At 47.2% G+C, this 22260-nt stretch overlaps 1 protein-coding gene across 1 annotated transcript in view; it reads right to left on the reverse strand.

Annotated features, from left to right (window-relative positions):
• Positions 1-22260, reverse strand: part of LOC122371024 (cleavage stimulation factor subunit 3-like) — a 44947-nt gene that overhangs the window by 19068 nt on the left and 3619 nt on the right. The window contains exon 4 of the mRNA XM_043347064.1: positions 3554-3651. Within this exon, the coding sequence (XP_043202999.1) occupies positions 3554-3651 (98 nt within the window). The remainder of the gene's footprint in view (positions 1-3553; positions 3652-22260) is intronic.

Genomic DNA, 22260 nt, shown 5'->3' on the forward strand with positions numbered 1-22260 from the left:
ATATAATAGCATGCAGATAATAAATTTAATGTTTCTTTTTTTTGCAGGCAATGGAATTACAAGATCGCGAACTTAAAATAGTAGCTTGCGTCATTAAATGAAGGATCATGATGTTTTCACCATTCGTTCTTATATTTCACATATAAGAGGTAGTTTACTGCTACCATTACGTATCTGATCACGCCGTCATTGGTCGGTCCAACGCTATCGAGTATTACGGAATACTAGGGCTGTTCGCAGCTAAAAAATATGTATGATTGAAAGGAGTATGCTTTCGAGTATGCCGCACAGTGAAAATAAATAGTTCCTCACATTCGGCACTAGCACGAAAGAGTCGAGCCTCAGCCGCGCGGCATCGCACAGCATACATTCGCTGAGCACTCAATAGATGTCGCTAGTAGTCGACGCCCGAAGTTATGCTGTGCCGGCGAACTCGCAGATCGCCGCGCCGCTTTGTAAGGTTCAGTGCAAAGGCCTTTCCTGTATCTTGATAGAGCTGTGCTAATATAAGCGGATTCCGGAAAGTATATAGCCTAAACTGTGATTTAAATAGGATTGTGTGTTAGAGAATAAGGGCATAAAACTCCTCACGGCAGCTGTGCGGCCGAGGCGCTATTTTTGCTCGCTGGTAGGCCTGTCTCGACTCTAAAAAAACTCAAACATCTTTCATCCAAGCGTCTACAAACGCATCATATATTCCACAATCAGGAGTGAGTGCGTGTTCCACCTAGCTAGCACATCACCCATCTAACATAACCGCGAATCCCAAGGACGCGTCCGAGGAACAGTGAGAGGCAATTCCGCCGAATCCGACAGGCCGGCCCTCGGAGAGCTATCTGGTGAAATTGGGACTGACTGTGTCGGCAACAACGAGCACAATGAAGCCGGCAATCTGCGCCGCTGCGGCCCATCCGCCTGAGAACGGACACGGGCGCGTCATGGCTACGTGACAAGAATGCCTATCGTTGGCCTTCCCCGGAGAACGTCATTCAGATGGAACAAAACCTCTACCCGATCACACAGACTCGCTCCGAGAAGGGCCGACTGTCGGGGCTACTGGCGGCAGACAGACGCACCGGCGCGGCTGATTTCGACGCACTAATGCGTCGGGTTCGTCTCATCGCGCCGCATTATGACGCAGTAAGATTCTCCGGACGTCTGGCCTGAATGGGATAGGAAGGGCCCGAGGGGCGACTTCCGACCAGTAAGATGGATGATCGAACGGACAAAAGGCGCGTTTCCTGCGTGAAATATACCACGGCAATACACAGCAACGCGGCATGGAAAGGTGTCGAATCGAGAAGACCATTGGCATGACTCCAGAATCGGAGGGGGAGGGGCGGCTCTCGCTGGATTACAACTACGAGTTAATAATGAATTTTCGGTCATTCACTAGTAATTCCATCAGATATCTCACTATTCAATTATATTAAAAAGAATCTGCGGTCACAGAAATCCACATCCCTAGGACAGTTTGGAGAGCATTGCCGAGGCGAGCAGTAGCAAGTTCCTCGAATCGCTACGGGTATTTGCTTCTAACGGGTATAGCCTGTAGTAAGTGTCTATGGTCACGTTTTCGTCCAATTGAAGTCAGCTATAGAGAACTGGCCGTGTGTAGTTCGAGTACGCCAGCGCGTTCTGGACATGGAGATGGTGGATGTAAAACTGTAGATGGGTTGAGTGCGTACAATAAGGCACGGCATAAAATCTATAAGACAAAAATCTGCAGAACATCCTGTGCGCAGCTAATTACATTGCTTATAATTATGTTGGCCCGCGCATAATTTAACTGACATCTGAATGCAATCATTTTTATAAGGTAGCTTACAGTAATATGAGCAGCAAGAAACGGATATTCTTGCCCATTCAGCTATATCTAATACCAGTAAAACGCCTTTTGGGCGAAGAACGAGCGAGCAAGATAGTGAGCCCTGCACGTGCGGGAAGGTGAGAGGGTACTTCCAACTGGCTTGTGCAAAGCACCCTTCTAACCGGTCGCTAGCGGTGTGCCAAATTTGAACGCAATCGGCCCAGCCGTTCCTGAGATCTGGAAGCGGCATTCTGCACGTGCGCACGTGCAAATGGGGTCCGAAATGACTTTTGCACGGCACCCTACTAACCGGTCCCCAACCGTGTACCAAATTTGAGCGCAATCGGCCCAGCCGTTCTCGAGATCTGGAAACGCCCCCTGCACGTGCGCACGTGCAGTAGCACCCTAACCGCAACACATGGGAATGCATTGCCTGGTGGGTGCCTACCTGTATGCCAAGTTTCAGCGAAATCGCCCCAGTAATTACCGAGTTACTCAAATGGGGATTAATTTGGCACCTCTTCTTTTTGTATTTTGCACGTGCAGTGGGGGTCACTAACATAGATCAAGAGTACCCGACCTTTGGTAGAAGGGATGCAGCTACCCTATAAAAATTACCGCAAGACAATCGCTCAAGCCGCTGCTGAGATATGGGCCTCTCGAAATCACTACTTTTGCAAAACTGCTTGAACACCCTTGACTTTTCACGTGGCACGTGCCACGACGGTCACTGAGATGTATCAAAAGTAGTCAATTACCGGGTAGAAGGGATGGGGCTACCCAGCAAAAAAGACCGCAGGCCAATCGGTCCAGCGGTTGCTGAGATATAAGCCTCTCAAAAGCGTTACAGGCCGGGCCGGGCCGGGCCGCTCATACTCGTACTGAGCTTTTTCCGTTATATTGAAAAGACTTCGCTTCGCTCGCTCGCTCATAATAAGATCCAAGAAACATTTGCGTCATGAATGAAGTGTTCCCAACGAAGCTTGTTCAAAAACTTCAACTAAGCTCGCTAAGAAGTGCCCGCTAATTAACTGCCTTTAAAAAACATTTGAGAAGCAGCCTACGAGATCATTTGATAATTTTTAATGGAAACTTATCGAACACTCACATACATTTAGCTTCTAAATAAGACATAAGCGCGGAGTCCCGCCAAAATGGCTAAGAGCAAATGACATCCCGGGCCTTAATCCTTGTCGTGGCCGGTTGGCGGTTCCCCGGTTCTTTTTAGGTACAGTACAGGTGCTACCACAAAGCGACTGTGAGCCACTGAAACGCAGCTTCCGTGTTGATGTGAATCCAAATCAAACGAAGTAGGCACAGCCCTCGCCTCACAGCGTAGTAGGTACTCGAGGTAGGTACTCTAGTTCAACAAATCCGAGAATAGCCCGGCTTTGTAATCAGTTGATGGGAAATCATAACACAGAGTCACGGTGCTTCACTCTTTTGATAAGGTTTACGATTTAGCAAATTAATCGACCCAATGAGGCAACAAATGTAAGGAAGTGTTTTAGGGCAAATACAAATTTATGTCTTTTGCCGACAAGCTGGGCATTTAAGAATATAATGAATTAAATCATAGATCTATAGCCTTGCGCATCTTGGCATTATGAAATCTCAATGACCGATAGCATGGCCTTCGAACTATGATCTGATTTGTCGAAAAAAACTACCACGCAATAGGACGAACGCTGAACCTACGTGTACCCAAGTTTCAAACAAAACACGAATAATGAGTGTACTCACTTGAAGGAGGGCAGCGTGGCCTTTGTGTCCTTGACGTACGTCAGGTAGAGCTTCCATAGCTCGAGGTTCAGCACCTTGACCAGACATCGTTGGAACAACTGGCGAACAGAGAAACGCAGCGCTGCAGATCGCACACACACACACACGGCTCGGGATGGATTTTATTGACGGCGCACACAACAGATTACAGGCATACGTGAACAAACGTGTGATGTGCTTGTGTAGGTCGTGAAATGAAAAAGTGCTCATTATATTTCACACATGTCTCGTTATCGTGGCGTTTTTATCATGATCATTATCACTCGTCTCGGTATAACAACACAACTTCCGACATGTGCAGTGAATGCACACTTGCAGAAAACGAACACATAGGGTGTTTGTGGTCCTAATGTGTTTTTATTTAACGGTGAGCATCATTGCATGATACGGATAAAGGACGCAAAACACCCAAAGGACCGTCCATATCGTTTGGATCACGCTACGTCACAAATCGAAGCCGGTGGCTTACATCCACTTGCCAAGCGATCACCCCAGTCTCAGTCAGATTGGGACTGATCTAGCAGTTTATCACCAGCCAATTAACAGAACTTGATTGCGTTTATGGGCGCGTTGCAGCCGAGGCAGCAGCAGCCACGGGGGTGCAGTGCGAATTGGACACGGAACTAAATCAACAAAGTGTTTGAGATTCGGCGAATTGGGCACGGATTCAGTCCAACGCCTGGCAGAATGAGATATGCGGCCATATTGAGAGCGAGGGAGATGGTAGGCAAGAGCCACAAGGCGAAAAGTTACTACATACTCCAAGATAGCTTTGTATCGAAACGATTTGAGTCGCATTGGATTGCTATCATCGTTGCCTACCACTTCAAAAAAAAATGTTTTAAACATTCATTACAGGAAATTATAGGACAGCAGTTGCTGGTTGAAAACTTTCGGTACAGCAGTTGCATGCCACCTGCTACCATTAAGTTAAGAAACATGACGCGGAGTTTTAAAAAAAGTTCGAAATTAATCAGAACTTGGCTCTACAAGATATTCACTCGGGTCGAGCCTTACCGATGTATTACATAACCTCATCAGCGTGTCGCCTAATCGGGTTAGAGGGTATTGGACGCAAAATCTGGCCAATGTCGATGATTTTCAACCGAACTCTTGCGACCGACACCCTTCCTCCCCCCCCCCCCCCCAACCAGACTGCAGCACTTTGACAAAGTTATGTCAAGCATCTCGAAGGCTTGGCCAGAAACAATTTCTTGTTGAGTAAGGGTCATATCTACATATTTGCTACTATAGTTCGTTTTTTTTTCAAAAGGACGCTGGCTCCAAGTATGTTTTTCGAAAAAGCACGCGTTTTAGCGAGCAAAACGAGCAAAAACTGAACTTGAGAAACTCGAACGTCGCCTTATTTTAACATGTGAATTATTCCCGATAATTTCCATCCGTGCCTTTTGGAGCCAGATATGGGAACAGTGGTGACGACATGCTGTCGAACTTGTTTTGCAATGAAGCGTATAACTATCATGGACGAAACCGCTTACTCGATTATAACCTCGGCAACAGTGAAAAACGAAGTTTTCCCCAAATTCGTCAAAACCTTGTCCCATCGTACGGACATTGATTGCCTGCTGCCACCAGTGACGTCATCATAGTATGCTAATTTTCCAAGACACAATTTCCAGGTACTTACCGTGCACAATTTGAAATAGAATATTTTTTCGGTAAGAAATTCTTGGCCAGACGCTGAAGCTGCCAAAACTCACGTGAGAGCTTCGATAAGGAACTTGGAGCCAGCGTCCTTTTGAAAAAAAATGAACTATATCAACTCAATTTTGTATTTTGAGATCACAGGTCAATGCAATCCTTTCCTTTTTATGCAAGAGATAACAACTTAGCTCAGGTACTGTTCGTGCATGAAGTTTTATTTGCCTAAATTTACCTATTCTTCAGACCACTACGCAACAAACCGGCCTGGGTTATTGGGAACTGTCACCACTAACCATAGCTAGAAATGTGTAAGATGCAGTGGCGCAGGTCAAAATCCTCCACAGGTCAAAATGTACCCATTGAAACGCTAACCACGGACAATGGTGGAATACTGGTTATAGCTACCACGATTCATCTCGGCTGACCTTATGCAAGGACAGGGGCCAAATGAATGTGATCAGAATGACAGACAGAGCACGGATTTCTGGTAGTCGCGTACGGCGCAGCAGGCGAGTGATTCTGAGTTATGAAGCAATCAATCACGCTAAGTGAAGTCTCCAGGACGTACCGAGAGCCCATTCATCAACCAGGTTGACGTCTCCAAAATCCCGATCACAGCTCTCTGAAGAGGCCGCAGTCAGAAGTCAAAGGCAGCGTGATTCCCCGTTTTCGGCGACGGAGAAGCAGCGGCACCAGCAACGATGGCGGCGGCGAAAAGCCAGGGCTTGCACAAAATAAGCAGAAAATTTTGCTTCGGTTGTTCTTTTGCCGGGCAACAGAACATACGCCAGTGCAGTGTCTCGTCGACGCCGCCTATTGGCCGCTGACTCCACCAGTGACGCACACTGATGGATCTGCCGCGCCACTTCCGGACAAACCACGCCACTTCCGGCACCGGAAGGACCCACTTCCGGTCACTGTAAGACACGCTTCCGGAGCCCCTCTCGTGTGGATTGCGGGTCCCAAGGTCCGAATATATCTTACCAGCCTGGGAATGACTAATGATGTGAGGGAAGCTGAATGTTATTCTGTAAGCTAAGATTTTCATGGAGCCAAAATCCAGTGGTTCTTTGTGATGCGTATTTAGAGTATGAATATGGATGTCAAAATGAAACAATTGCGTTGCTGGTGGACCAATTTCGTCAATTGAATTCTTCAGCGTCTTGCAATCAAACATGGAAAACAAGATAGCTGGTTTGATCACCAGTTTTTCGTTTCCCTTTTTAACAAAGGCGCTGATATTAAAGACGAAAACGGACAGGCAAGAATGCAAATGTTTTTCTTCTTTATTTTGGATATTCATATTCCTACTCTCAATAGGTACTTGTACATCATTTAATTCAATTGGTAGAAATTTTTGCTTCGAGACAGATCTTCACGGCTAATTGCACATGAGACAGCTTATCGATCGCACTCGATAAATCCTGAGCTCAGTAAAACGCAAGATGTCATTTAATCTTGTGGATCTTGGATCTTTCTTCGTTTTGCTTTTTGGTTCTTTGCAAATGAATGCCATAGTTTTATGAGTGTCCCATTTTGATCACCAATGATGTATCTATATCTAGTGTCTTCATTTCTGCTCCAAGCGCGTAATTCTTTTTTCCACCCAAAGGAAGGCGCTATACGGAGAATATCCCATTGCGTCATTGAAAAGTGACTTACACCTCTCACCGACCAGCTGGCTGCGTGGTGTTGTGGTGAGCACACTCGCCTCGTGATCTAATAACTAGGGTTTGATCCCCGCCGCCGGCCGAACTTTTTGGCGCGTTGTAGGTTAGGTTGTAGGTTTGTAGGTTGTAGGTTTGTAGGTTGTAGGTCTGTAGGTTAGGTTGTAGGTTAGGTTGTAGGTTGTAGGTTTGTAGGTTGTAGGTTAGGTCAGGTGAGGTTAGGTTATGTTTGTTTTTGTTTGGTTTGTTTACCAAGAAGCATCTTCGGGTATAGCGCCTTCCTTTGGTTGGAAAAAAGAAACACGCGCTCCAAGCAACAGTGGGAACCATATACAGGAAAGGAGCAAATGCGTAGACTCGGATCCATATTGTAGCCATCTATCATCAAATGGCATTCAGTTGGCATGTCATTAACAGTACGGTAACAAATCATACGGTATCAGCGGGCTGGGCCGCAGGGAGATCGTTATTCACTGCACGTAGCAAAGATGCACGTGCCTAAAACCAACTCAATTTACTACTGAACAAATACGGTATTAAGTCGATGATGGATAGACCTGGGATAGACTACGTATAGCTGGGTGTGTTATTGATTTTGTCGCAGATTTATCCCATTTGTTACGGAGCGAGCGAAGCGAGCGTAGTCTTTCCTTAGATTAACGGAAATTTCTGAGTACCAGTAAAACGCCTTTTGGGCGAAGAACGAGCGAGCGAGATAGTGAGCCCTGCACGTGCGAAAGGGCGAGAGGGTGCTTCCAACGGGCTTGCGCAAAGCACCCTTCTAACCGGTCGCTAGCGGTCTGCCAAATTTGAACGCAATCGGCCCAGCCGTTCCTGAGATCTGGAAGCGGCATTCTGCACGTGCGCACGTGCAAACGGGGTCCAAAATGACTTTTGCACGGCACCCTACTAACTGGTCCCCAACCGTGTACCAAATTTGAGCGCAATCGGCCCAGCCGTTCTCGAGATCTGGAAACGCCCCCTGCACGTGCGCACGTGCAGTAGCACCCTAACCGCAACACATGGGAATGCATTGCCTGGTGGGTGCCTACCTGTATGCCAAGTTTCAGCGAAATCGCCCCAGTACAGGGTGGACCAAAAAGGATGGAAACATTTTAAACTCGTATAAAACATGTATCATTGCATGCATGTGACTGGGAATGATACCAAACAAGAGTACATTTCGTGGAAATTCATAATGGCATCACTCTCATATGCTTTCTCTCGTTTTCAGCCTCTCACAGCAGATGTTCGAAGTGACCACCTTCGCGAGACAGGCACAGAGCGACCAGCCTGGCTGCTGACACGATAGCTCGCTTGTATGGCTCACACAGCCTTGCTGATCGCTCTCTTTAGTTCAGAGGCTTTCTGGACCTTCCTTGTAGACCTGGCCCTTGAGATGACCCCACAGTAAAACATCCATAGGGGTCAGGTCGGATGAGCAGGTAGGCCAGTTCCGATTGGCACCGCGGGATATCAGCCGGTCACCGAAGTGGTTTTCGATACACTTGAGCGTTGTTTTTGCGATGTGAGGAGGCGCACCGTCTTGCTGAAACCACATAAGGTCTATGATGAGGCTGCCATGCTTCGTTTGGACTCGCTCTCAGAACTTCCTCAGCGCCGCCTGGTATGCGCTGTTGATTGACGGTCACGGTGTCGCCGCTCCCTTCCTCGAACCAAAGTGGACCCACGATTCCTTTTCCGCTGAGGGCACACCATTTCGGTGACCTTGCTGCTGTGCAGTGACTTCTTTATCATCTCATCTCAAGGGCCAGGTCTACAAGGAAGGCATCTGTGACCTGAAGAGAGCGATCACCAAGACTGTGTGAGCCATACCAGCGAACATGTGTTGTCGGGCTATCGCGTCAGCCACCAGACCGGCCACTCTGTGCCTGTCTCGCGAAGGCGGTCTCTTCGAACATTTGCTGTGAGAGACTGAAAACGAGAGAAAGCAGATGAGAGTGTTGCCGTTATGAATTTCCACGAAATGTACTCTCGTTTGGTACCATTTCCAGTCACATGCATGCAATAATGCATGTTTTATGCGAGTTCAAAATGTTTCCATCCTTTTTGGTCCACCCTGTAATTACTGAGTTACTGAAATGGGAACAAATTTGGCACCTCTTATTGTTGTATTTTGCACGTGCACTGGGGGTGACCCACATGCATCGAGAGTATCCTATTTTGGGAAGAAGGGATGCTGCTACCCTACAAAAATTACCGCAAGTCAATCGCCCAAGCGGCTGCTGAGATATGAGCCTCTCAAAATTACTACTTTTGCAAAACAGCTTGAACACCCTTGACTTTTCACGTGGCACGTGCCACGACGGTCACTGAGATGTATCAAAAGTAGTCAATTACGGGGTAGAAGGGATTGGGCTACCAAACAAAAAAGACCGCAGGCCAATCGGTCCAGCGGTTGCTGAGATATAAGCCTCTCAAAAGCGTTACAGGCCGGGCCGGGCCGATCATACTGAGATTTTTCCGTTATATTGAAAAGACTCACTTCGCTCGCTGCGCTCGCTCGCTCGTAATGAGCGGCCGGCCGGCCGGCCGGCCGTGGTCACGCTTTTGCGAGGCTTATATCTCAGCAACCACTTGACCGATTTACACGCGGTAATTTTTGTAGGGTAGCTTCATTCCTTCTACCAAGTATTGGACTATTCCCGATGCATGTGGGTGACCCCTTATGCACGTGCCACGTGCAAAACGAAGAGGTGTCACTTTTGTAATTGTTGCAATATCTCGGTAACTACTCGGCCGATTGCGCTGAAAGTTGGCATGTAGGTAGGCACCCACTAGGCACTGCATATACATGTGCCAGAGTTGGGGTGCTGCTGCACGTGCGCACGTGCAGGGGTCGTTTCCAGATCTCGGGAACGGCTGGACCGATTGCGCTCAAATTTGGTACACGGTTAGGGACCGGTTAGTAGGGTGCCGTGCACAAGTCAGTTGGGACCCATCTTGCACGTGCGCACGTGCAGGGTGCCGCTTCCAGATCTCGAGAACGGCTGGGCCGATTGTGCCCAAATTTGGCACATCGCTAGAGACCAGTTAGTAGGGTGCCGTGCACAAGTCAGTTGGAGGTACTCCCTCGCAATTTCGCACGTGCAAGGCCCACCCTCTCGCTCGCTCCGTTAGTCGCCCCAAAAGGCGTTATTACGGAGCGAGCGAAGCGAGCGTAGTCTTTCCTTAGATTAACAGAAATTTCTGAGTATGAGCGGCCGGCCGGCCGGCCGGCCGTGCGGACGCTTTTGCGAGGCTTATATCTCAGCAACCACTTGACCGATTTACATGCGGTAATTTTTGTAGGGTAGCTTCATTCCTTCTACCAAGTATTGGACTATTCCCGATGCATGTGGGTGACCCCTTATGCACGTGCCACGTGCAAAACGAAGAGGTGTCAGTTTTGTAATTGTTGTAATATCTCGGTAACTACTTGGCCGATTGCGCTGAAAGTTGGCATGTAGGTAGGCAGCCACTAGGCACTGCATATCCATGTGCCAGAGTTGGGGTGCTGCTGCACGTGCGCACGTGCAGGGGTCGTTTCCAGATCTCGAGAACGGCTGGACCGATGGCGCTCAAATTTGGTACACGTTTAGGGACGAGTTAGTAGGGTGCCGTGCACAAGTCAGTTGGGACCCATTTTGCACGTGCGCACGTGCAGGGTGCCGCTTCCATATCTCGAGAACGGCTGGGCCGATTGTGCTCAAATTTGGCACATCGCTAGAGACCGGTTAGTAGGGTGCCGTGCACAAGTCAGCTGGAGGTACCACCTCGAAATTTCGCACGTGCAAGGGTCACCCTCTCGCTCGCTCCGTTAGTCGCCCCATAAGGCGTTATACTGGTACTGGTTATTACGGAGCGAGCGAAGCGAGCGGAGTCTCATACTGAATTAAGGGAAAATCCTGAGTATGAGCGGCCGGCCGGCCGGCCGGCCGGCCGTGGGGACGCTCTTCAAAAGCTAATATCTTAGGAACGGGACATCCGATTGACAAGCGGTCTTCTTTACTGAATGTCACTTGGACGTAAAAGTTATGTGGTGTGATGGCCACCATGCGTTCTTGCCAACCACCGCACGTGGCGCGTGGTAAAGTTGGACATTTTTTAAGAATCCCCAAAATTGCAACCTCAATAACGGCACAACGGTTGGGCCGATTGAATTGAAACTCGGTACACAGTTAGGTCTCCATCAGATAATTTATCTGCATGTGTTAAGGTTGGGGTGCTACAGCACGTGCGCACGTGCAGGGGGCGCTCCCAGATCTCGAGAACGGCTGGGCCGATTGCGCTCAAATTTGGTACACGGTTGGGGACCAGTTAGTAGGGTGCCGTGCACAAGTCAGTTGGGACCCATTTTGCACGTGCGCACGTGCAGGATGCCGCTTCCAGATCTCGAGAACGGCTGGGCCGATTGTGCTCAAATTTGGCACATCGCTAGAGACCGGTTAGTAGGGTGCCGTGCACAAGTCAGTTGGAGGTACCCCCTCGAAATTTCGCACGTGCAAGGCCCACCCTCTCGCTCGCTCCGTTAGTCGCCCCATAAGGCGTTATACTGGTGGTACAGCATTGCAACAACATTGAGAACACCTGCTGCAGACTAAAATAACCCCTACACTTAGGGGAAAGGTCAATCAGACTCACCTCGGTTTTCGTACGAAGAACTCGCACAAAAAGTGGCGAATCGCGACGAAACTTTCAGTGCCATCGAGTTAACTAATTCTACCCATTTCCGGAAAGTAGGTATTGTGACATTTGTTTTTTTTTCGATACCATGTCAGGCCAGGATGACGATTCGGCGATGCCAGCAAACGTTATCCGTGCCTTTCCAGACTTTTTTATTAGAAACGTGCCAACATGTGAAATGCTTGTCCTATGCATTATAGTGGATGTCATGGTAACTTGAAAGCCATGTCAAGAGAGAATGTCGTTAACCTTAGACGAGACATGGCACAAAGCATGTCGACTGGATGTTGCCCAACATTTCGCTATGTTTCCATACCAAATTGAACTTAGTACCACCATACAATTTTCAGGCTTGGAGTTGGCTAGCGAGCTAAGATCAAGTTAGCGATCGATAAAACCGGGACGGATGTGCGCGAGCCTGAAGAAATTGAGCCCAAATTATTTCTCGGAAGGCACGAAGCAACACCTACTTCCCACCAAATTATGAAGCCGCCCTAATGATTGCAAATGGCTGTTTGCCAAGGCTGTACGGTAAACATGTTTATCCACGATGTCCCAATCCTCAAAATGAATGAAAGTCTAAATGGAACCCGAAGCCCGTAAGCAAAAATAATTATATGTTATGAAACCATATCGTCCATTTCCTGAACTTGTATCTTTCATTGATTCGTTGTGATATTTTATTTGGAGACCGCAGCGCGTCGTACGGCAGAAACCCTAAGAACAGCTGACCCCTAGTGGAGCCGTTCGTAAACAAAAAATCGCCAGCCAAACAGAGGCTAGTTACGAATTATACATTGGATGGAGGCAAAATATGTCCATCTCAGACATTCCCATTCATTGTCACCGTTTTACGTTTTAGGAAGCTTTATAAACTTGCATAGTTCTCTACTAATCTAACTCGACTCCTGGGCCGCGTAATGATAGGCGGTGCGGTAGACAGCCTCCAAAAGAGCGTCAAATATCATGAAGAAGTCAAATTATTTTCCAGTTCGAGTATAACCAAGTCGCCACACGTCTTCAAAGATCAATTTTCCTCGAATTGACATCGTAAAGTAAATCGGCTCCGGTAGCTCGTGAACTGAGTTGGAACATCGCAATAAAAATTGATGGCTATTTTGAAGCTCTTTCGCCAACATTGCCTTAAATTTGACCCAAGAAAGAATGTCTTCAAAAACTAAAACCGTCTATATGAACGCTTTTTCATGTTGCTTGCAACACATTTTTATAGTTTGAGAGTAATTTTACTTCCATCGTATTTCTCTCCCAGAGACGCGCAAATAACCATGATTACCTTATAAGACCAACCTGGAAATGTGACCTAAGGTCAAGGCCATGACCCGAACGGAAAAAGTCGTGTAGCATATCCGTCGATCCGTATGGAGCTAAACAATGGATATGTCCAACGTGTTTTTCATCCCTCTAGCATATCTCTATCAAAAGTTGCTGTAGAAAAAAAAACTGCCCTTCGCGTAGCTATATCCATTGACAGCGAGTTCGCGGCCAAAAAGCTGACGACCTTCCATGAATCAAGATGACTTTGGCCGTATTCACAATCACGGGTTAAGGGTAGGGGTAGGAGTAACGGGTAACGGGTTATTATCGTGGCCGTATTCACGGCAAAAAAATAAATAAATAACCGCGTCGCGATTGTGTAACCGAGAGGGAAACGCGAGGATCAATGGCGGGAATGCTGCAACTTCCGCGGGTCCGCACGGAGCTCGCCAGACGTTCTTTCGGGTTTCGGGCAGCAGCGAGCTGGAACGAGACGCCGAACGAGGTTCGCCACGCCAGCACGGTCGTAGCGTTCCGCGCGGGGATGCGGAAATGTCGAGCTGGTCTTACCCAGATAGAGTAGATCTCATCCGCCGCTTATTTTAACCCGCGCGGGGCTGGGGTCTCCAGCCGAACGCGCGGGGCTGGGGGGGGGGGGTAAATTTTACCCCCCCCCCCCCTGTTATCTCCCGAACTAATGGTCCGATTTGGAAAATTCAAACGCCAATCGAAAGCTCTCATCACGAACTACTAAAAACATGTACTTAATTTAAATTTTGAGGTCAAGGTCAAGGTCAGGTCAAGGGTACAAATTGCAAGTTTCTACAGTATCGGCCTTGCACCGTAGTTACCGAAGAATGGAGTCATGGACTGAGACTGATCGCCCAAAACGTGTTCTTAGGCTACCAAGACAATATTCGTTGCATACAATATCATTCAGAGGTCAAGGTCAAGGTCAGGTCAGGTCAGGTCAGGTCACCAAAAAACAAAATATAGAAAAGGGCATGTGCGACACATGTTTTATGGGTCATTTTACTCATAGAATTCAATAGACACACTCAATAAGTGATATGGACCACCTCTGGATGAATTTCAGGTTGAGGTCAGGTCAAGGTCAGGTCAAGTGAGGTCAAATTTTGAAGTTGGTTGTTAAGGCCTAAAAAGGTGTCTATCTGATGCAGTTTTTCATGGCGAATCGAATGGTGCTATTTTTGTTTCCGTACGAGGTCTAGAACTTCCAAAAAAGTCATTTTTCAAAAATTTTGTGTGTCGTGACGTCATAAAATTTTGAATAACTCCCACATTTTTGAACCGATTCTTCTAAAATTTGGTATGTAGGTGCACATAGACCACTTCTCTGACATATATTCCGGTTTTTTTTCGATAGACTCAAAATTGTGGATTTTATAATGATTTTCCCAAAAAAGTCAGTTTTTTGAAAAAATTTAGGCCAAAATCCAAAATTTTCAAAAAACCGAGATAGCCATTTGATAGACAAAGTAAAATTACGTATAACCTTTTTTGTTACGTCTTGATTCCTTTAAAAATGAAGATGTTAGCGGCGTTTGAACTTTTGCCGTTTTTGAGGCGAAAATGGCGAACATGACGTCACTAAAACGTCAATTTCTCAAAAATTTTCCGACGGATTTTGCTCAAATTTTCAGGGAACGTGTCAAATTGATGTAAGAAAAGGTACTGAAAGTTTGGCGGCGCTGCGCGCCGCCGTTTTTGAGATATCGCAAAAATTCGCGAGGGGGGTAAAATTTACCCCCCCAGCCCCGCGCGGGTTAAAATACGCTTGTAGGTAACTTGGATTTTAACAGCATCTCTTAGAAAATGAGTATAAATGGCTTATTCGTAGTATTTTAGTAGGTTTTTAGATCATTAGCCTTAAGGACAGTGCATATATGGAATGACTTGTGCTGAAAAGCCGTGTTTTAACGGATGCCATACGAATACATGATGATGATGATGATGATGATGATGATGTTACCCGCTACTCCTACCCCTACCCTTAACCCGTGATTGCGAATAGGCCACAGGGGTATACGGCGGGATCACGCATGCAATGCTTCGATGCAGTATTCAATATTGAATTGTTAAACGATGTACGAGTGTTGAGCATGATTTCCGTTCTTAACCCTCGCCGGCACAGGCCATTTTGCGTCCTTCGACGGCACAAGGGGGGGGGGGGGGTTGGTACGACCCCCCTCGCGTTTGGCCCCTGATCGAGCTAGAGCTTCGCGGAAAAATGAGCGTGTTGCCCGTCACGAGAGGAAGCCGATGATACCCAATTTTAAGGTCCTAGGTCATCGGGTGACCTTCCAGGTCAGGTCAATGACCCGAAAACCGGGAAAATCGGGACCTGTTAGAAAGTCGTAAAGTGCGGCTGCTCCGTGGTTTTCCGGGGTGCTGATCACGAATATCGTGTTAGTTTTGATCAGAGATGATAACTTCAAGCATTTAGACCAGGTCGGGTCAGGTCAGGTCAGGTCAACCGGTAGGGGTTGTGACGGGTAATCGTAATACGTGTCAACCGCCTCTGACAGCTTCGTAACATGTTACGAAGGCACCAAAACTACTTCGTAAATGTTCAAATGGTTGCTAAATTCGAATTCAGCTCCAAAAACTAGCCTAGAAACATGTAAAACTCGAAAAAGTGAACCGAGGTCACCAAAGGTCAATGACCTGACCTGACCTTCAGGTGACCTTGACACCCACCCTAATGTATGGGAGCAACATCAAATCACATGTTTGAACGTTTGAAACCACGAAAAGCTTGCAAACGCGCGGTTAATGCGAGCCGACATATGCCGAATCGCGATTCCGGCCAAACATGGTCTCGGAAAAGAGGGCACAAGTCAAAGGTCATTTGGGTCAGGGTCATGAAATTTTCAGGGTAGGTGTGAAATTGATTAATGCGAGGGTAATTAAAGTTTCGTCGCGATCGGCCGCCTTTTACGCGAGTTATTCGCGAGAAACCTTAGGGGGGGTTGCATCAACCCCCCCCCCCTGTGCCGGCGAGGGTTAATAAGCGCAGTTCCATTGCCTCCTATTGATTTATAACTATAGTAATAACGGAAAGGTCGCAAAATTGACCTCACCTAGGTCAACGGTACCGAAAACCGAGAAACCTAAACGCTCTATATACTCCGTCACCTGTATCAATCACTGAAGCGAAGAAATCGTTCAGTCTTGGAGCTTTGACGAGCATTTCACTTTTTGGTTAGGTTACTTGACTTGGTGATTAGGTACTTGGTGATATAGTGACTTAACCTTGAATGGCCGAGGTCTGATTTTTTTTTCAAACGTCTGCAAAAGATCGATTATATATGAGGTGTGTCAAAAAACAAAGATGAGATCTTCGCCAAAAAAGAGCTGAGGCGGGATGTGTATGAAATCACCACTCCCGGCCGGGCGCGGGCTAGTCCTTTATCACAATTAGCTGCTCCGTAACGATAAGTCACCCCGACAAACAACTGGGAACGGTAGGTCAAAGAAGAGCAACCTAATGCGGGTTGACATTCAGGGGGCCGGTTCCCACAGAACACTCTCGCCCTAATACGGGATGGGCCGCACCGCTCAGCAGTTGACCTAGCCAATGTCTCCCCCTATCCTCTAACCCCAAAGGCCCTGAACTGCTCTCAATAGACCGCAAGCGCCTAGCCCAATAGAAGGAAGAAATAAGCTATGGCCCTATTCGATTCGCTCTGGCAAAGAACACGGTGGTGTTCAAGTCCATGAACCAATAACATCAAAAAAAAAAAAAATAGACCGCAAGGGTCTAGCCCAATACAAGGAAGAAATAAGCTACGGTCCTATTCGACTCGCTTTGGCAAAGAACACGGTGGTGTCCAAGTCCATGAACCAACAACATAAAAACAGGGATCGATTTTAATGTTCTGCACCGTAAAACGGTTACGTTGATTTAAACGTGTAAAAGAGGTGGAACCGGTGACGGGCGATTAGCTTCTTTCCGGCACCTTTTTAGCTTATCTTCCTGTCTGCTTTAACTGCCTCCTGTTTCGACCGAAAAGACCTTTGTACTCGGCGAAAACCAACCATAATTTTATCGTTGATTTCCGACGAGTTTTTAAGACCACCTGACACTTGTTACGAGACGAAGGCGCTGGGTTAGATGAGATGGACGTGGAACATCCCCAGCAAGAAACGGTGAAGATCGACTAACACCTCATCTGAAATTACGTATTGAGAGGAACGACTGTTTCAAAGGCAGCATGAAGCTAGCGATAAAATAGCAAAGGTGGCGGCATTTTGAGTTTTAGGATTCTGCGGACCACCAGAAATCGAAAAGCGTCCATGGAAACGCGTGTTTGGATGAAGGATTTTAGGTTACGAACTAGGGAATCATGCTATTAATTACAAACACTGGCAGGTCGTAGAACAATATATGTATTTCGTCTCGGTCCCAGGTTCATTATAAACACCGGTTCAGTTCAGTCTAGAATCGTCGTCTTATTCCACTGAAGATGATTAAAGTCTGCTTAGCTCAGCATCGTGACGATAATTGTGTTGCTATAGTTTCCCGCCGTCTGAACCGAGCCAACTCATTGTGGGAACTGTTGTAATGTGTAATGCGTGAAACACGTTCCGTCAGCCGTTGCTCCTACACAAACATGTAGAGCTTGAGAAGTCAGAGGACAGAGAGCAGGCCGATTAACCAAATATGACAACAGCTTTGTGGGGATAGGCGATAGGGATAGCAGAACATGTGAAAACACTCGCACCGAAAGAGCCTGGACTATTACAATAGGCACACGAGACAATCATGGCCAAATTGGATTCAGTCCAAACGCAATACATACAGGATAAGTAAAGATGATCCGATCGAATTAGAATTGCCATGATCAACTTTGCGATTGGCCTGGTAGGCATACAAAAGCGGCAGCACAGGGAAAATACGAAATTTCCGAACGTCTAGAGTCTAGACTCATGTTGAGACGATCCAAGCATAACTTATTTACGGGACTAACTATCAAGAGCAGGGCCTGGAGGCTCAAAATTGAAAATCTTGTTCGAGATCTGATGGGTATCGACCATAAATAATTACAATATTATGAATCAAGAAGTTTTTATTCACGAGAAACAAAAAAGGAAAGAAATAACGTCCGATGCTACTAAGCGGTGTACAAAATACATGGCTTTAGCAGTGCCGTTTGAGGTCATGCGAGGTCAGGCCACCCCAGGCCATTTCTTGCAGGCAATAACTTTTGATAGGCAAAGTCACGCATGTCAAAACCAGGGCTGCGGAGTCTGAGTCGGTGTCGGTCGGAGTCGACAGTTGTGACCGGAGTCGGAGTCGGAGTCGATTTTGGAAACCGGAGCCGGAGTCACCAAAAATCCATCGACTTCGCAGTCCTGCCAGGTCTGAAGAGTCGGAGTCGGATTTGGAGTCGGCTGTATTTGACAGTTCTGCCCGGAGTCGAGGTCGGAATTGGTTTTTGAAACCCAGAGTCGCAGTCGGAGTCGGAGTCGCCGAAAATCCATCGACTCCGCAGCCCTGGTCAAAACAATTCCAAAGGGATCAGCTGTGTCGGAACCTTCAGTGCTGTCCACCGAAACCGTTTCAGTTCAGGTGGGCCAAAGTTAAAGGGCAGACATTTATTAGAATACCAAAAATCGGTAACTTTATTGATCCATATCACACATGTAACATTTTCTTTTGCGGATATGACATTTTTGTTCCAGTCTCTTTCATATTTTGTTCTGTAAGTAAACGCAGACAAACCGAATCGCCGTGAAATACACTATGCATTGCCCTTGCATTTCTTTTTTTGGAAAGTAATGCTTTCGGACATTCTTCAGCCTCTATGAAATACAAATAGCCCAAATAATTTTGCAACGTCGTGGAAGGAAAAACTGTGGCAAGTAAAATTTGTCGACTATGTATAGGTAAAAATGGCCCGGAGAGACACCGCTCGCATTTTGAACAGTCCACAAAAATACAGGTGTTCTTCAACACAAATATGCATAATGGCACCTACGTGTCCGAGGTCCATGACTGACTTCCAAATATAGGCTCCCGCTGCTGTTGCTATGCGGTGCAAACGCTAGTTCCGCGGTGGGATGCATAACTGCATAGCAACGCCTCCTCCACAAGAAGGAAGGCACCGCACACAGGCATAGTGTGGAGCAATAGTATGGAAATATATCCAAGTAGAGGTGAGAGCGGATATTGCCCACCAATGGCCACCACCGAGAAGCTCTGGAAAGATGACCGACAGCACGGGGAATATGGCCTGTGGAGTTAGCCATCCCTCAGGAATAGCTGTTAAGGATTGGTATCCATAAAGACAAGTCGACCAAAATAGCCAGAAGGCATTCCATAACATGAGAGTTTAGTGTATATTACCATTCTAGTATAGCTAAGAGGCTCATGGCTGAAAATGTTCAGCGATATGCAGTGGCATACAATGTGCACTGTGCACTGTGCAAAGTGTGCAGTGCCGCGCAGTGGAAGGGTTGCGAGTACTACGCCCAGTGGAAGGGGGGGGGGGCGGATGTCGCCCCCCCCCCTAAGATCTCAGCTCCCACTGGAGCTAGAAAGACGAAATTTGGAGGGTAGGTGGGGGCCATGGGGAACTCTGTTGTGTGTGAATTTCATGACCCTAGGTCAATATCTTCAAGGTCAAATGAGGTCAAATGTGGTCAAATCTGCCATATTAGCGACTTTTTTGCGTTTACACGCCGATAACTCAAAAAGTTACCGGCTGATTTTTTTAATCTTTCACTATACGAAAGAGCAAACATTTGTGAGTATGTATGGTGAATTTCTAGATAATCCAACAATAAATATGGTAGTTAGAAGCCTGCCAAGGGTAAGATGTCGCCGGCTGAGGCGGCATCGGCCGACGCGGGAAACGCGGCAATCACAATTTTGTGTTTACACACTCATAACTCAAGTTGTTACCGGCCGATTTTCAAAATTCTTTGACTATATGATTGCCTGTACATTTCTCAGTCTTCTCACCGAATTTGACGCGAATCTAATATAATCAGCGGCAAGGAGCGGCGCGCGATGTAAAGACGGAACCGTCCCGCCCCGGCACAGTCTACAATTCAGGCGGTGCGTAACGGCTAGCGCCGGCCGCCGCGCCGCCGCGGCGGCAGGATGTTTGACTTTACACCGCTATTACTAGAAAAGTTGTGAACCGATTTTCTTACTTATTGCACAAGAAGATCCGCCATTCAATTCTGGACAGGTAGCCGAAATTTCACATTGATATCATGCTTGCGGCGCGAGTTATTGGCGAAAAACAGGAGGGGTGGGCGAAATCCGCCCCCCCCCCTTCCACTGCGCGTGTTAACCCGCGCCCTGCTGGGGGGGGGTGTTTGAACACCCCCCCCTTGTGGTTTTTCGCGAATATCTCAAAAACGGCGGCGCGGAGCGCCGCCGTTTTTGGTACACCTTATCATACATCAATTCTACACATGTTGTGAAAATTTCAGACCAAGGTCATTCAAGGTCAGGTCACCAGGTCACTTGAAGTGACCTCACCTCATAAAAAGTTTCAATGTCTGTCATAGCTACACCGAGTGACCGATCGCTTTGAAACTTTCAGCGATTGCTAAGAGCAATAGCATGTACAAAATGTATATCTCAGAATTTTGATATCGATGACCTAAGGTCAGGTCAATTTTGCGACCTCCCCATTATAAGTCAATGGGAGAAAATTGAAATGCGCCTCTTTTGGACAAAAGACATTATAAACACTCCCAAACACCGAATTACAAGTGGTTTAGACACACTGAACATGAAAATGGTGTCCGTGACCCTTGTTTATGCCCTGAGGTCATCTAAGGTCACGAATGGTATCTAACAGTTTTTCGCAAATAACTTTTGATAGAGGCATGCTAGAGCGATGAAAATGCCTTGGATGTGTTCAGCTCGACGATACGGATCGACTGATATGCAACATGACCCTTTCCGGTCAGGTCATGACCTTGACCTGAGGTCAAATTTTCAAGTTGACCTTTCAAGGTCAACTTATAGTTCATTCGATGCGTCTTGATGAGAGGAACACAATGCCGGTAAAAGTAAGCTCGTACAAGGCTTGGGTCAAAAGTTATTGCAGAAAAACTGTTTCCGAAAAAATCGGCTATTTTTGCAGTTTTTGCCCCCTGCAGGCAAAACCGTTGACGTTAGGTCAAATCTGAGAGAATTACTCAGAAAGGGCTTTAATAGGGCTATCGAATGCGCTTTTCCGCAGCGCTGTAGCTCTATTGGTTCTCGAGTTATGCGTTGGCTTCTTGGAAATTGTCGACATTCGACCTGGAAATCGGCGAAATTTTGCCTTCAATGACCTCTGGTGACCTGACCTTTGACCTGACCAAAAAATTGACCGAAGTGATTTCGTCATTATTTTTGACGCTCTTTCGAACGCCGCCTTCCGCGTATCGCTACGTGGCCCAGGAGCCGAGTTACAAGGGGGGGTGTTCAAACACCCCCCCCCCCCCAGCAGGGCGTGGAAATCCAGGACCCCCAGCCGGGCGCGGGTTAAAAGGCACAAATGCATGGACATTCCATTACTTACCCCGCGTTCGATGTCTCTCGAACGACGAAGATTCTACGCCATCCGGCCAATCCCGTTCAAGGTCAGCGGGGGCTCGGCTGCGGTTATTATTTTTTTATTTATAATTTAGCTCGAATGTTTGAATGGACGGATTGACAGAGCCGGAGCCCACGCTAAGCAGAGCTTGTTGCGTAGACCCCGACCCCTACCGTCCGATCGCGCAATTCCGGGTAACGGGAGAATTAAGATGCCAAAGTTTAACGTGCCCTTCAAAGCCGGACACGGCCTGTCCCACTCAACTGACTTCAACTGGCTGCGGCTGCTCCCACCAACCGCAGACCATCCCCGTCAGGAGTCTCAAATATCGAGCGCCGGAGCGACTCGAACCCGGGCTCTCACTACCGGGAGTCCGATGCTCTACCAACTGAGCTAAAGGACAGGTTATGGAATGTGATTGGCCGGACGACATAGAATCTTCGTCGTCCGAGAGACATCGAACGCGGGATTAACTTCAGCCGAGTGATTTGATTAATTAACTCAAGATTTAAATAATTCCAGAAGAAAAAAAAAGACAATTTCCAGAGGAGTGCTAATTATGTCTTACGAAACAAATGGTGATGTGAGTCGGCAACAGAGATTTTGGAAGCTTACAATCGCGCATTTCAAAAATCAGACACCTTGCAATGAAGCTCTTTATTGTGAATACATAGGTCTTAGCACGACGAGGTCGCAAACCAGTGAAAATCTTCCCGATGATTTAAACTAAAAGATCTAGTAAAAGCTAGATTTGCTTTGCCCGTCAGTGTCTCACAGAAATGCAGCACTATAGCAGCTCAATGTC

Source organism: Amphibalanus amphitrite, unplaced genomic scaffold (genome assembly GCF_019059575.1).
Source record: "Amphibalanus amphitrite isolate SeventyFive unplaced genomic scaffold, NRLGWU_Aamphi_draft 001196F_arrow, whole genome shotgun sequence".
NCBI classification, from domain to species: domain Eukaryota; kingdom Metazoa; phylum Arthropoda; class Thecostraca; order Balanomorpha; family Balanidae; genus Amphibalanus; species Amphibalanus amphitrite.